Source organism: Barbus barbus, assembly GCF_936440315.1.
Source record: "Barbus barbus genome assembly, chromosome: 2".
Classification (NCBI taxonomy): Eukaryota; Metazoa; Chordata; class Actinopteri; order Cypriniformes; family Cyprinidae; genus Barbus; species Barbus barbus.
In genome coordinates this window covers 36,964,396-36,980,665 of record NC_136730.1, presented here as the reverse complement: position 1 = coordinate 36,980,665, position 16,270 = coordinate 36,964,396, and the positions used below count along the sequence as shown (strand labels likewise).

At 42.0% G+C, this 16,270-nt stretch overlaps 1 protein-coding gene across 1 annotated transcript; it reads right to left on the bottom strand.

The window, feature by feature from the left end:
- Positions 1-1,006: 1,006 nt before the first annotated feature.
- LOC306881532 (syntenin-1-like) lies at positions 1,007-13,979 on the bottom strand (the record flags this gene model as incomplete). Its single annotated transcript, XM_079435687.1, has 8 exons — positions 1,007-1,061; positions 1,202-1,293; positions 1,430-1,601; positions 11,066-11,241; positions 11,506-11,667; positions 13,087-13,193; positions 13,732-13,819; positions 13,929-13,979. The coding sequence occupies 8 exons, from the start codon at positions 13,977-13,979 to the stop codon at positions 1,007-1,009; spliced, it is 903 nt and encodes a 300-aa protein (XP_079291813.1).
- Positions 13,980-16,270: the final 2,291 nt, after the last annotated feature.

The window sequence follows — 16,270 nt, the reverse complement described above, 5'->3', positions numbered from 1 at the left end:
GCAAGAACCTGAAATAAGCTTCAAGCTTAACACAAAATATCTTAAGTGGAAGAAGATGAATCAAAGGCATCACCCAACAATGAAAATTTGTCAACATTTACTCATCTTTATGTCGTTCCAAACCTTATTCTAAACCTAAGCAGATGCTAAGCAGAATATTCACACTACAGAATAAAATGAGGACATGAATGGGGACTCAAAAAAGCACTATAAATATGTCATAAAACTAAACCATATGACTTGTGTTCTGTAAGTCTTCAGAAGCTATAGCTTTGTATAAGAAAACATACTGATGTTTAAGTTGTTATTTGCTGAAAATCTTCTCCACTGCAGCTCCTTATTTGCACTTATGTAATTATGAAGTGTGAATGATGTGAATGACATAAATGATGCCAAACTGCAAAGGTTGTTGTGTGTGTTATGTTTGATTGTGATTAACCAGTTTTAATATGCAAAAGTGTGAATGACATTTGACAGTTATGGCAGAGGGGAGGATTAGTGGATTTAATCAGTGCATAATGACTTACATTCTGATGTGTTCCACACTATATTTGCCTTCATATGTTAGAATATAGCAAAGTAAGTTGTATAAATGGCTTTACTTTCATGGTTTGCTGTATTTTTTAGGTTCAAAAGCATTCAAACCCAATTTCGGTGTAAGGAAAAGAGCAGTGTGAACATTCTGCATATGGCCTAACATTTTCTTTTGTGTGATTCGTCAGAAAGGCATATGGGTTTGGAACAACACAAAGGTAAGTAAGTGATTACAGAAGGTGTCATTTTTGGGTACACTATTAATTTAAAGGAAAAACTGAAACAAATATCTCTCGTGTTCTCCTTGCTTTGTCTTTCTTTGCCTGACAATAATCTCTCAAACATACATAAACATACAAAAAAAATCACATGATTGTGGACACACAACCGAACTTGTGCTCCAAACAAAATGTGAGCCCTCCAAAAACTGTGGCCAAATCATCTCCAGCTGTACAGTTTGATCCAAACGATCTCACACCTCAGGAATAGAATGGTCCATTAGTGACTTTACAATACTGCTGGACATCCTGCAGCGAGAAAAAGAATGTTAAGAATACATTTGTGAGACACAATAAAAGGAGGAAAAATAAGATACTTTCAGTAAACTTGCATGAATAGACTACTGATTGGCATTGGGTTTTGTCCACCCGCTGTTTATTTTCCATACCTTTTCATCATGTGTTCAAAGATGACCACTGGCATCACAGTTACCGTGACAACTCCTCCGCTGGAATTAAGGATGTCTGTGATTTGGGAGTCCTAATCAAAGAGATGAAAAGAGAAGAAAGTAGCTTAAATTGAAATCAAGTGCTTTAGAGGGCTATGTTGTGATTTAAGAGAGACAGAGCAAAAGAGAAAGGAAAACCAACAAATGCAAAACACTGATGTCATTTACCTTCAGTCCGATTATATTCTGACCATTGATCTCACAGATCTGATGATCAGTAAGGATGCCGTTACGTGCAGCTGAGCTGTCTTTTACTATTGAGGTGATTCGACCCTTTTTAAAAAGAAAGCCGAGCTGCCCGTTCATGTCCTTGTGAAGAGTAACAGTTCGCTCCAATGGCCTGCAAACAGTAATAGTATTTTTAGTGCTGGTTTATAATTGCATAGTAAACATGCACGTGATAGTATAAGGCAACATTTTTTGCTTTTTTTTTTTTTTTTTTAAATGAAGAAAAAAAATTTGTCGGGGAGTCCTTTGCAGGATTTCCTTTGCAATTTCTTGTATTGCATCCTTTCCCATATATGCACTAGTATTTCAAAACAACCTGTCACAGAGAGATGGACTCAGACAGAGTGAACTCTACAGGGTTTATTGGCAGATTAGATTATACAAACACAAGTGTTGTAGTTCCTTGTTAGAGGATGGAACTGGCCACGACTGGTCGGTGGAGACCTTCCCCAGTCCATTGGCACTCCAGTGAGGCTGATGTTATATCTGAAAAACTGGCCTGAAGACCGATGGAACTCACACTTCTTCAACCCTAGGAACAGACAGTGTTTGCAGAGTTTTTCCCATTACAAGAGTTACATGGTAGCACTTTTTGGAGTCTCGTTCTTAGAGTAGCCAGGATATCATCGATACAGATGATGATGCTGAAGTAATGAAGACACTCCTGGAATACCTCATTCATGAAGCCTTGGAACATGGAGGTAGAGTTGACCAAGCCATACGTCATTATAGGTCACTGTAGGGCTGGCAAGTTGGTGACTGCCTTGCGATGGGAAGCACAGATGAGACACAGTTAAATTAATTTCTCCAGGCCATAACTGTTATGGTATGTGTTGTAGTCAGGAGCGCACGACGAGGAGTAGGAAAAAAGGAGTATCTTTATTCAGCTTCAACACAACTTCCATTATTTAACAAACTTAACATTATCTAACATTAACTAACATCAACCCAAGACTGAGGGAGAACTGAGGACTTATAAAGGGACGACCAAACAAGGAAACAAGATAATTAATATAACACAGGTGATGAGGATGAACGATAATTAACTAATGACAGGAAACTAGAACAGGAAAAACCAAATAAGGGCAAAAGGGAAACTAAACAGAAACCAAACCGTGACAGATATCGTCCCCCTCCCGGAAGGTGCATCCCGCACCGTAACAGTCACATCGGGGAGGAGGGGCGGGCGCCCTGGAGGCTGGAGCAGGGCCAGGACAAGGAGGAGACAAGGGAAGCCTCCAGGGCAGATCAGGAGACTCGGGAGGCCATGGCGGGACTGGAGACTCGGGAGGCCATGGCGGGACTGCAGACTCGGGAGGCCATGGCGGGACTGCAGACTTGGATGGCCATGACGGATCAGGGAGCTCCGTGGCCTTGGCTATGTGCCCCCCCCAAAAAAAAAATTTTCTTGGGGAAGTTCCCCTCTGGAGGCCACTGAGGAGGAGCGGGCTCTGTGGGGCGCTCTTGAGGAGCGGGCTCTGAGGGGCGCTCTTGAGGAGCGGGCTCTGAGGGGCGCTCTGGAGGAGCGGGCACTTGAGGGCGCTCTGGAGGAGCGGGCTCTGTGGGGCGCTCTGGAGGAGCGGGCTCTGTGGGGCGCCCTGGAGGCGCAGACACTTGGGGGCGCTCTTGAAGCGCGGAGAGCTGGACGGAACCAGCGGAGACGCAGGAGAGCTGGACGGAACCAGCGGAGACGCAGGAGAGCTGGACGGGACCAGCAGAGATGCAGGAGAGCTGGATGGGACCAGCGGAGACGCAGGAGAGCTGGACGGGACCAGCGGAGACGCAGGAGAAGCGTTGGCGTAGAGCAGGCACAGGAGGGCGCTGTCGAGGAGCGGGCTCTGGGGAGAGGACAGGAGCCGAGAATTCAGGGGGTATCGCCAAATCCAGGAGCTGCAGGGCAAGAACCGGCAGGCTTGCCATATTCTCAGGCGGTGGGCTTGCCACATTCTCAGGTGGCGGGCTAGGGTTGGCCGCGAACGGCGGAGGGCTTATCGCCGCGGGCGGAACCATCTCCGCCTCGGACGGCGGAACTTTCTTCGCCGCGGGCGGAATCCTCGTCATCGCGGGCGGCGGCATCATCGCCGTGGGTGGAGGAAGCGGGCTGAAGATCCCAGGATATCCCTTGCGGGGAACCAAAACCAGCCGCCTCCTCATCTTCTGTTCGGTCATCCATCCTGTTTCGGTCTTGGATTCTGTTATGGTATGTGTTGTAGTCAGGAGTGCACGACGAGGAGTAGGAAAAAAGGAGTATCTTTATTCAGCTTCAACACAACTTCCATTATTTAACATAAACTTAACATTATCTAACATTAACTAACATCAATCCAAGACAAAGACTGAGGGAGAACTGAGGACTTATAAAGGGACCGACCAAACAAGGAAACAAGATAATTAATATTACACAGGTGATGAGGATGAACGATAATTAACTAATGACAGGAAACTAGAACAGGAAAAACCAAATAAGGGCAAAAGGGAAATTAAACAGAAACCAAACCGTGACAATAACATCATTGTGGGTGGTGAGATAAAGCCAGAGAGAGGGCTCCAGGGCCAGTGGTAGGTGATGAGAAAAGTCAGTTCATTCCATCCACTTGCTGGTTCAAAGGTTCAGAAGTGCAGAGCATAGTCAGTTATAGAGAAATTTCCTTGACAGACGGTACAGTTATTCAGATTGCCTGGCTGGGTGAGTGATTGGCTGACCGGGTCGTTCTGGTTTTAGATGGTTCAAATTCAGTGCACTTCCAGAGAGCAGAGAGATGACAAACACTTTTTTGGCTCGAACCGTGGGAAAGCACTGTGACTGCATCTCTAACTGGAGCAAACGGTAAAGGAGAAAGTTACTGCAATCCTCTGTCACTCCTGAGTAGGGCACTGGAGTGACCTAGAGTAGAAGTGTGGTAAAGACAAAGAAGATGGAGGTGAGGTAGATGAGAAAGTGGTCACGTTTTAGCTTTAGAGTGCAGTGGAGCAGCGACAGCGAGAGTATGACAACGCTGCTGTAGTGAAAGACGTTACGTGCATGGTGATTTGTGTCTGGTCTCCTATCATGGAGAGTGGAGCCTTATGGTTTTGGAGTGACATGAGCGTGAGTACTGATAAGTGAATCTTCATTTTTGAGTATCCCTTTAAAGAAAGAGGTTTGTTGAAACTGCCTGATGAGCCAAACAGTACTTTCACTGAAGTACAATCCTACTTCAGTGAAATACTAGCAATAAAAGTTCTATTTTGTCAGAATATTAAGTTATTTGTGAATGGTTATGTCATCTAAAACAAACAAACAAATAAATAAATAAATCAAATAATACTGCATACAATATACAGTATATATGTGTATGTGTATATATGTATTGGGATAAAAAGCCAAATTGTATTTTCTTTATTTATTAACAGAAATGTTATTTCACTTCTTGCCAGTGTTGTCCAACCAAAAATGTACATATTGCATATTGCATATGACTATGAAAACAAATACACTAAATGTAACAATGTAGGCTGTCACAAATCGGCCAGGCTCAATCACCAGTCAATCACAGCGCACTCCCTCACCCGAATTCTAATCACCTGCACCTGCACGTCATCAATGGCAATCATCCCGCACTCCTCAAATACTCACACCTCAGAACACTCCAGTGTCCGGTCTCGTTCCTACGAAGAGGACTACTATAGCTTTCATATCTCTATGCTTGATACTTACCATCTTGTTTACGTACCTGCTGTGTTCCATCCTAAGTGTGTCTTCCAGCGATCCCAAGTCTGTCAGCTCCCGAGTCTCGTCCTGATCCACTGTGTTGGTGAGGTGTGCAGTTACTCCTGTTCTGTCTCCTGTTTGGGAAAAGATATTCAAGTTACCATCCCTCCAGAACACCGAAGAATCCTTATATCATCACTAACCTGATTCCTACTTCCGTAACAGTAGGCTATGCCTATATATATATATATATATATATATATATATATATATATATATATATATATATATATATATATATATATATATATATATATATGGGGGGCTATAGTACCCAAGCTCCTGCGGGTGCGGAGCTTGGTCAAAGACTGACAATGGACCCACCACTGATGTCAGTGCGAGCGGCTGACATCCCAGTGGTCTCTATGCTCTCAAGCCCAGCAGCTATCCCATTGTCTGCTGCACTGCCTGTAATGGCGTTCACCATTTTGAGCATGTGGGCTGCACACTGTACTCCTGAGGCCTCTCCTGTCCATGAATCTGCTCCTAAGGCAGTGTCCATGTATCGATGTCCATGTATCCACTCCAGTGCCTCCAGAGGTGGTGGTTTCTGCTGCAGAACCTCCAGAGGAGGCAGCGTCCACTGCAGAACCACCAGAGGTGGTGTCTTCCACTGCAGAACCTCCTGAGGTTCCCACTTTTGAACCCACTGTCTGTCATGTCACGGCCATGGAGGCCATTCATGAATTCACTGTCTGTCCTGTCACGGCCACGGAGGACGTTCAGGAACTCACTATGTGTCCTGTCATGGCCACGGAGGCCGTTTATGAACACTTCCTGTCACTGCCAAAGGGGGTATTCGTGAACTCTCAGCCTGTTCTGTCAAAATCAAGTTGTCTGTCCATGTCTCTGCTCAACCATAAATTCCTGCTCTGCCGGCACCGTCCTGGCTTCCTGCTCTGCCGGGACTACCATGGCTCCCTGCTCTGCCTGCGCCACCATGGATTTCTGCTGTTCCAGATCCGCCAAGGCTCCATGCTCCTCTGGAGCTGGTCCATGGCCCAGATCCTCCATCGATCCACTGCTTCATGGCCCACACCCTCCTCTGCTCCATTGTCTGTCACTGCTCCACGGCCCAGGTCCTCCAGTGTTCAACAGTCTGCCACTGCTTCATGGCCCAGGTCCCCCTCTGCTCCATTGTCTTCCACTGCACCATGGCCCAGGGTCTTGCCCTCTGCTTCACGGTCCACGCCCACATCTGCCCCATGGTTTAGTTGTGCCATTGCCCCACTCTCCAGGTCCTGTTCCCCTTCACGGGCCTGGCCCTCCATCCCATCCCCAGGACTACTTCTTTTCCACCACCTTCCTGGACTTTTGTTTTGGGTGCTTTAGGTGTCTGGAGTCACCTTTTTGAGAGGGGAATATGTAAGGTCTGTTTTGGGTTCTGTTTCATGTTCTTGCTTTCATGTTTTTTATTTTGTAATTGTTTCATGCTTCCCTTGCCATCTTGTATTCCTGCTATTGGTTCTCTTGTTCATTGTGTCATGTTCTGATTGGTTGTCCAAGTCATGTGTCCTGTCTCTCATTGGTTGGTTCTTGTCACATGACCTGTATTGTTTGCTATAAGTAGCCATCATGTTGTCAGTGTCTCTGGTCGTGTATTGATGTTGTAACCTGCTGTCGGTGAGTCTAGTCTGTTTCATGCCAAGTCTGTTTCAATCCAAGTCTTCGTCTGCTCAGATTATGTTTGTATTTTTGGATCACGTCTGTAATTAAACTGCACTTGGGTTCTCACTACGCTCGCCTTCAGTGGACTCCTCATTACACACTTTAAGACCTTTCAGTGCATGTACTGATCCAAGATATTGATACTGAATCACAACTGTTTACATTTAGTTAAGGCATAACCGACTGAATACTCACCCAGACTGACATTTTTTTATTTATTGTGTGTGTTTGACCATTAAAGCACAATAAGCCATGAAAAATACAATTCAGATCGACAATCCAAAGGTTGGGTTGCTTTTGGTGCATGTGCTTCGGGTGTGTGTGTGTGTCAGACAGAGCAAGTACCATACTGAGTTTTTTTTTTTAATACCTTGCTTAATACCTCTTATTTTCTCATTCATGCATTTTAAATGCTGCTCTCCCTGGATATAGTTTTACATATCTAAGTGACCAACACCAGAGAACATGGTGGCGAATGTGTGACATAATCACTTAAATTGGTCGCATCCTGAAGTGTTTTCATAGGATCAGCTTAGAGGTGTGTGATATGATGATTTTTGATCGTGGATGATAATGTCTCCATGATCTGCTTTTGAAGAAATATTGTAGTATCACGCTACACACATTCTATCAGTTGCAGTTCTGGCACCTCTGTCTCAATATGCTGTACAACTCCACATACATTCACATCAGTGTTAACTCAGCGGTAGAGTTACTGTCACAGGACATTGCACTTATTCACAATCATAAAAAAGTATATTATTTGCATCTTCTTTAAAGCCTTGCTGGTTAAGCATTTCATTCACGTGTTGTTCTGCTGTGCGCTTTTTCTGAGTGTGTACACCTGAAGTGCACACACTAAAAAGCCTGTCAAACAGTGCCTAATTACTGCACTAAATTATATTTTGCTCTAATACTGTCAAAACACAAAAGGTTAACATATAGACTCAGTTGGGTATGTCTAAAATTAAAGTAAACCGTTGAGAGAAAAATGTATACTTGCCTGTATTATTAGATGAGTGCAGGTCTTAAAGGGATGGTACTAAACATGCTAACGGCAGTCATTAAAGGGATAGTTTGCCCTGAAATTTAATTTCTGTTTCTTTCTTGTGCTGAACACAAAAGAAGATATTTAGAAGAATGTGGGTATCCAAACAGTTGCTGGCCCACATTGACTTTAATAGCAGGAAAAAATACTATGGAAGTCACTGGGGACCAGCAACTGTTTGATTACCCACGTTCTTCAAAATAACATTTCACGAGTTCGCACTAACATATAATCTGATTGAGCAATTAGTAAGCATATTCGGCATGCTGTTCAGAGGGAGGGCTCCGAGCTCAGGATAGAGCCTGAACCCAGAGGAATGATGAGGCACATGATGGGAGGACAGGTGAGAGACTCTCAGCGTCAGATGGAGAGCTCTCACTGCGACCGAAGGGAGTCGCAGCTCTGCTGCACCAGAAGGGAGAGCCCTGTCAAATGCTGAATAAGCCGTGAAACTCAAAACAACAGATGGAGGGCTCTCGTTGCGACCGAAGGGAGCCGCGGCTCTGCTGCACCAGAAGGGAGAGCCCTGTCCGAAGCAGAAAAAGCCATTGGCTCGAAACGATGGATAAAGGCACTGCAGCGGCAGTATCAAATGACCGGGGCACTGCAGCGGCAGTATCAAATGAAGCGGGGCACTGCAGCGGCAGTGTCAAATGAGTGGGGCACTGCAGCGGAAGTATTAAATGAGCGGGGCACTGCAGTCATTAACTGATTGGAGTTAGATGAGCTTTCTTTATGTGAAAATATTTGGTCATGATATAGCTCTTGAAGGCGTCCGATGACCATCGACCAAGAGCTTGGATCTGCTGCTGTGAAAGGCCTTTTTGAGCTGTAGTTGCTGCCCCGATTCGGAAGGACTGTGACGGGTGGTTACAGTCATCGAAAAAAAGAGGGTAGAGAGGGGATGTAGACTGAGAGCTTCTGAATTGGAGATAAGAAAAAAGGTCCTGATACGGTTGGATTGGTGACGGGAGGTTAAATATGTAGACGTGGTGACCTCTTTTTTCCTGATCTGATTTATTTTGAAAGGGGAAAGGGAAGTGGTGTGTGGCCAAGTATGGTGACCCATACTCGGAATTTGTGCTCTGCATCTTTGCTTGATGAAATAGGAGATAGTTTCACTGTCGAGCACGGAAAGGTCGGAGAATGTTGGATGGAGTTTGGGGTTGAATTTGGAAGTTATTGTGAATTCTGAGCATCTCAGGAAACCGAAAAAAGGCAGTATGAAAATAGCATTGAGTGTGCGAGCAGTATAAAGTGAGAGGTAAAATTATTTATGCTCATAAGAAGAAAGAAACTCATTCAGGTTTACAACAACTTTTGAGAGTAAATGATGGTATAAAAATAAAACACTATGACAGCATTGACAGACAGGTGACAGAATTTTTATTTTTGGGTGAACTATTCTTTTAAAGGGGTCATCAGATGCCCATTTTCCACAAGTTGATATGATTCTTTAGGGTCTTAATGAAAAATCTATATCATACTTTGGCTAAAATTTCTCAGTAGTAGTGTAAAACAACACACTTTTTACCTTGTCAAAAACAGCTGTTTTCACAGCAAGCAGTTTCAGTGCATTTCCCTTTAAATGCTAATGAGCTCTGCTATCCCTGCCCCTCTCCCTCCGTGGGGTGATGCGCAGTTCTCTGAGAGACTGTAAACTTTAGCCATATTCAATGTGAAACTTGCTAACTAGCACATTATTAGGAAAGGCGATTAATGAAAATTCATTAAAAAAACGTACTTCTTCTGGAGGTGAAGCTGAATCACAAATGATTCGCATGAGCATAAATGCATTTAGGCAGATCGGGGGACGTATTCCCTTCAAAAACAAACGTGCTCAACTGTGTCTTCAGCGGCTCAGATGTCAGGAGTAAATGACAACTGCTATATACATTATTACATCCAACAACAAAACACCTCAGTTGCTTAGGAAACATTCTTGTCTACAACCTCTCCGGCATCGAAACAATGGCAGACTGATGACAGCTCACTCAGGGCGGGTCTAAGTTAAAACACTAGTGTCAATCAACAATCGTGGGAGGGGCCTGGGTCTGTGTGACGTCACACAGCCAAGAATCTGAGAACGGCTTGATTTGAAAAAGGGGATATTGTTTATCTGGATTTTAAAAAACCACCGGTTGGATTTTTATCATTATAGTTTGGCTGTGTACACACACTGCCAACACACATTTCAGTTCAAACAACATGTAAAAGTGAATTTTGCATCCGATGACCCCTTTAATGTTAATAAAACAACAAAACATAAAGAGAAAAATCACTCACTAGACTGAAAAACCTTAATACAGTTGCTTTAATAGGAATCAATAGCGTTTTATTTTTATATTCCTTCAATTTTTTGAAGGAATATAAAAATATTATATAAGATAGTAGTAGCTTTTTATTTAATTTTTTCATTGATATGTTTATTATTGAAATGTTGTTGTTATATGCGTGTTAATTTTATTTAATTTCTTTATTTTCTTAAATATGTGGGTAGATAGTATTTATAGAGTTGTAACTTTTTAGTTTTAGTTACTTTTTCTTATTTGTAAGTCGCTTTGGACAAAAGCGTCTGCTAAATGACAAAAGTAAGTAAGTAAAAGTAAAGTAATTTCTTGAATGCTCTGGCTAAATGCACCTTTTGTACCTGAAAATAAAACACTGTTTGTTTTATTTTGTATATTATGTGTATTGTGTATGCAGTACTTTCACGTATCATGTAGCATGCTTGGTGTATACTCAGTGACCCGAGCTTGAATTCTGACTCAAGGTCTTTTCTCATTCCCCTCTCTCCTGTTATTACTGCTCAAATTCAGGCCTTGGCCAAAAAATTTAAATGGACTTATACAATTTGACAAATTAAAATTCTTTTGACAACTCTTTTCATGAATGTTTCTGATACCTACATACTTTTTAGTATCAACAATGGTTTACAACAATAGTTGCTGTACAGTTGTAAGGCTTAAACTACATACACACACCCTCCTGTGTCTGATCTCTTCATGAATAATTCATGGAAACCTGATCCTCATAAATTAATCATTGTGCAGAGTATTTGAAACCTGCAAAAATGCTCTATATATGATGTCTGTGTGCGTGTGTGTACCTGTCTCGCACAGCCAAAGTGATCTTCTCTGGGTTGGCATTCTTAAGCTCCTTATGTGCATTATCACTACTCCAGCCAGCACATGATTTGCCATTGATCTGCAGAATCTGATCACCAAAGCGCAGCCCTGCCAGTGCTGCAGGAGTGTTAGCCTGCACTAATTGCACAAACACGCCCTGAAACACACATTTGGAAATGTTAATCAGAGATTACCATTAAACTTTTGGGGTGTAATGCTATGATGTGAATGTGGATGTCATTAAATAAAACATAGAACACTTAGAAATTATTCAAATATCTAAATGTTTGACATATTTTTCACCTAAAAGTTCAGACTATTGACATGTTGCAATAGATTCTCTCTTGTTGGATTGTTAGATTAGTAAATTATATTAATTCAAGTGTAAAAAGTTAAAGTATTTATAACATTAAAGAAATACATTATCTATGACTTTGAGGCGGAGGCCAATCTTCCCATCCATGTCTTTGCACAGCACCACCTCCCGTACACCCAGTCGAATCTCTGCCCGCTTCACCCCCAGGTCACTTCTTGTTATGGGGGCTGCCGCCCAGCTCATTCCATGTGTGCAGACACTAAGAGCCTAAAAAGCAAAAATTATTTTGTCAAATTACCCAAAATATATACTTCATGCGGTAACATCTCAGTTATTTTTCAAAAATTGAGAAAAACAATTAGTTTTATTCAAGTTAAATATATTACTTAAAGTGACTGTAATCAAGGTGGCATTAAGTTATACCAATGAAAGTAATTTTCAAAGATAAAGTAAGGTAAAAACAGCTTCTTAAGGGTGCAGTATGTAATATTGACAGCTAGCGGTTGAATTGGGTGGTGTAGTCCAAATTCAAAATATTGGAGATAGTCGTTTATCCCACTTCCTCCTCTTCAGACTCTATGCTCACATGGGTTGCCAGATCAGGACACACAAGTGGAATGAGTGTAACTGACAATGGAAGGCAACAAGTCTTACAATGTAAGTTGTTGAGTTGATTTATCTGTGTTTTAATATGTAATATTATTTTAATATATTTAATATTAATATAATATCGTTATAGAGCTTTTTAGATGTATGCTGAGGCTTTTTAGGGTAGAATCAGTGATCTCTGACCCAGTTCATTTGTTGTCTCCCATGGCTGTAATACGCTGTTTTGCAACTGGCAACCTGGGGTGTCAAAATACTATTGGGTAAATTGGCAGTGGGCGGAATCACACAGAGCAAAAAACGAACAAAAAAGACATTCCGACACGGAACACACATTTCAAAAGTAGAATAACTGCCTGTAACTTTTTTTTTTCAGAGAAACAAATATGTGAACTTTTTCTGTCTATGTTGTGTTATGCTTTTAAAATTGAATACAAGATTGTGTGATATACTGCCATTCTGGTGTGCTCCTCTCTTTCCCTTGTCCTTTTGGTTTGTTACAGTATATTAGTTTACCATAAATGCTTGTCAGTACTTTGGCAATGAGCATTAACCTTTTTCACAGACCATGGAATTAATTATTAAATGACATATAAAATTGTATTAAGTCCAAAGTGTGATGTGTCTTCTGTTTCTAGGACTCTTAGTTTGAAGTTTCCTTGGACTCTTAGTTGTTGTTGTTTTTGTTCCCATTGTGGTATATCTACATTTCCTGTTGCTTTTTTTCCTGTTTCCTTGGTTACAGAATCATGTTCACCTGAAGTTTCGTTCCTTATTTTCTTTTGTGAATGTACAACCTCTGCCCACTGAGATTTTTGTCAGTTCTTGTCTTTACACTGCCTATGATTTATTAGCAAGTTCAGACATGACGTTTTTTGTATTTTTGCCTTCTTCTTTTTGTTCATCTTTTAGTCATAGATTGTTTTCACTCATAAATAAAAAGCAAAAAGTAAATCATTTCTGTAGTAAGTACTCTTTGTTTTTAAATACATGCAAAGTGTACTTCTTTTTCACAAGAGAATGTCTTGTTTTTGTGTCTTATTTTGAAAAAGGGACGTTTTCAGACACAAACACACTCACCCCACTGGTCTGGTCAGGAACTGAAGAGAAAAGAGACTGTTGAGCTTCTGCACTGAGATTTAGACCCATAAACTCATTCAGCCCAGGGTACAACCTGCTAGAAGTAGCTAAAGAGAGACAGACAACATTAAAAAATGGGCTACGCTAAGTGAGTAAAATCTGATAACTCAAATTTACTTGTTTCTATGAGTTTTCCAGGCCTGAAAATATCAGTTTTTAAATTTCCATAATATTTCCTGATTATTCAAGACTGTAAGAACCCTATATATTCAGTAACACTTTAGTTTAGAGACAGTTTTAACTATTTACTTATTAGCATGCATACTACTAGTATATTGGCTGTTTATTAGTACTTATACAGCACATATTAATGCCTTATTATGCATGACCATATTTTAGATCAATTAACCCTACCCCATACTGAACTTAACAACAACCTTACTGTTCATAAGCAGCAAATTAGGAGTTTATTGAGGCAAAAGTCATAGTTAATAGTGAGAACTAACTAAAGTGTGATTGTATGCTAAACCCTCTTATTAGGTACCCATGGCACCCTTTTTTGAAGCTCAGCTTCAGAGTCTAAGCCCCTTTTCTGTCATAAATTATGTAATCATACATAGGTAGAGCACAGTATCTAATTCTTACCCATCTCTTCAGATTTTGAATCATAGTCAGGCTCAGGCTCTGGAAGAGGTAAAGCCTTTAATGGGCTCGCAGTAGGGGTGTTCTGTGCCTGCATAAAATGGGGGGTTATGGGGGTTAGCATTTTGGATAAGTAGATATATATTTTTAAATACACACACACATACATACATACACACATAAATAAATCAATATCCAACCTTCATGAACTGATCCACCTTCATGTCTTCTAGAGATGGATACAGTGACATGGTTATTCTGTTTTGAGCGCTCTGGATGAATTTCCTGAAGAAATGTTAATGTTTAGTTATTGTAACAATAGAAATACAATTTACTATCTAAAAACATAAAACCCGTAACGTTAATAGAAACTTAGCCCAGACAATTATTATTATTATTTATTTGTAATTTTTTTTTTTTTTTTTACATTTTCTTATTTCCACATTTCCATGTGTTTGTGTGTATCGCAGACGCATATCACATTTTGCGTCTGCGATAAAAAAAACAATTTTGTCGAGATCAAGCAGTAATTTTCGCTTTGTAAAGATAGGCTACTAAATGACAACAAATATAGGCTACTGGTCGTTCGCACAAGGAAGGTTTGTTTCTTGAATGTTGCGCGTTGTTGGAATATAGAATAAAAGACAGCACAAATTTAAGAGATAATGCGATAATTAATATTTCTACATAATAGCTGTGACTGTGACAAGTCAACGTTAGCTCGTTTTCTGACGATTTGTAAGAATGCGGCCAGGATGATGCGCACTCACCTTGACGATGCAGAAGTCTAGGCGCACCAATGAAGTATTATATGGCTTCAGTGCTCGTCGGTCCGGTTTATTCGATAGTAAACCTATGATAGCTGATTTAGTTCACTGGGTCTCAGAGCTAATGAATGGAATGTCCTCGGGTGTGCTGGATGAGGGAAATACAGCATATACTCGAGCGCAAGTCAGCACATCTCCCCAGAGTGAGCGCCCTCGTTCGACTAAAATAGCTATGCTTGCTCGCAGTACATGAAAACGCGAGGGGATAAAAGCATTGGACTGTTGGGTTGTGCTTTTCTGCTGGACTGCAACAGTTTTAAATACAATTTTTGATAATAATAATTATAATAGGCAACGAGAAAGTGCTGCAATACACTACATCAAAACAGACAACAATACCAAATAAACACAGGATCTTATGAGCATGTTTCATGAGTCTCCCAAAATATGGGTTTTACTGGTTTTGAGAAGAAGAATTTACCTTTGTGGCATAGGCTACTATGTAAAAGAAATGCATAATACATAGCAACCTGATACACACACACACACACACACACACACACACACACACACACACACACACACACACACACACACACCTAAATGTGGCACAGCTATCCAATAACCCTCTTAAACCATTGGCTGTTAGTGGTCATTCATATAGGCAGTTATATTTTTATGTAAAGATTTTATTTATGTATATAGGCCTAAATATTGCCATAATTTGATGGCACAATGTTAAAAAATTTATTGTAGTGTAAAATTACAGTATATTCTGAGTTACACTTTTCACAGTGGGATTTTTCTTGTATCTAACTGCACTCAGAAACTTCTTGTAAACAAACAGAATGATACTGTGTTTCCGTCACAGATTTGTGGTTGTAGAGAGATAAACAAAATACGAAATAGCATCAACACACTCTTCCATTTATTAAACGTTAAACTCAGACAAAGACAAGGGTAGAAATGAGGACTTATAAAGGAAATGGAAAAAAGGAGCAACTGAGATGATTAATGCAAAACAGGTGGGGATAATAAATGATGATTAACTAATGACAAGAACCAGAACAAAACCAAACATGGGCAAACAGGAACTAAACAGAAACCAACACATGACAGATATCGCCCCCCTCCCGGAAGGTGCATCTCGCACCGTAACAGTGATATCAGGGATGGGGGGCGGGCGCCCTGGAGGCTGGAGCAGGGCCAGGACAGGGAGGAGACAAGGGAAGCCTCCAGGGCGGATCAGGAGACTTGGGAGGCCATGGCGGATCAGGAGACTCCGTGGCCTTGTCCCGGCTACACAGGCAGTGACTATATGGCTTCCCCCAAAAATTTTCTTGGGGAGGTTCCCCTCTTGGGGGCACTCTGGAATCGCGGAGCTGGACGGGACCAGCGGTGTTGACGGAGAGCTGGAAGGGACCAGCGGAGACGTAGGAGGGCAGGACGGGACCAGCAGAGACGAAGGAGGGCTGGATGGGACCAGCGGAGACGAAGGAGGGCTGGACGGGACCAGCGGCATCATAGGAGGGTTCATGCGAAGAGCAGGCACTGGTTTGGAGAGTTATGGAGGGCTTGCCATACTCTCTGCCAGAGGGCTTGCCATACTCTCCGCCGGAGGGCCTGGGTTGGCCGCGAACGGCGGCGTGATTGGGTTTGCTACGGACGGCGAACTTGTGTTGGCCGCGGACGGCAGTGTACAAGGGAGAGCCGTGGACGGCAGCGGACATGGGAGAGCCGCGAACGGCGGTGGACGCTTTCCCGCGGACGGCGGG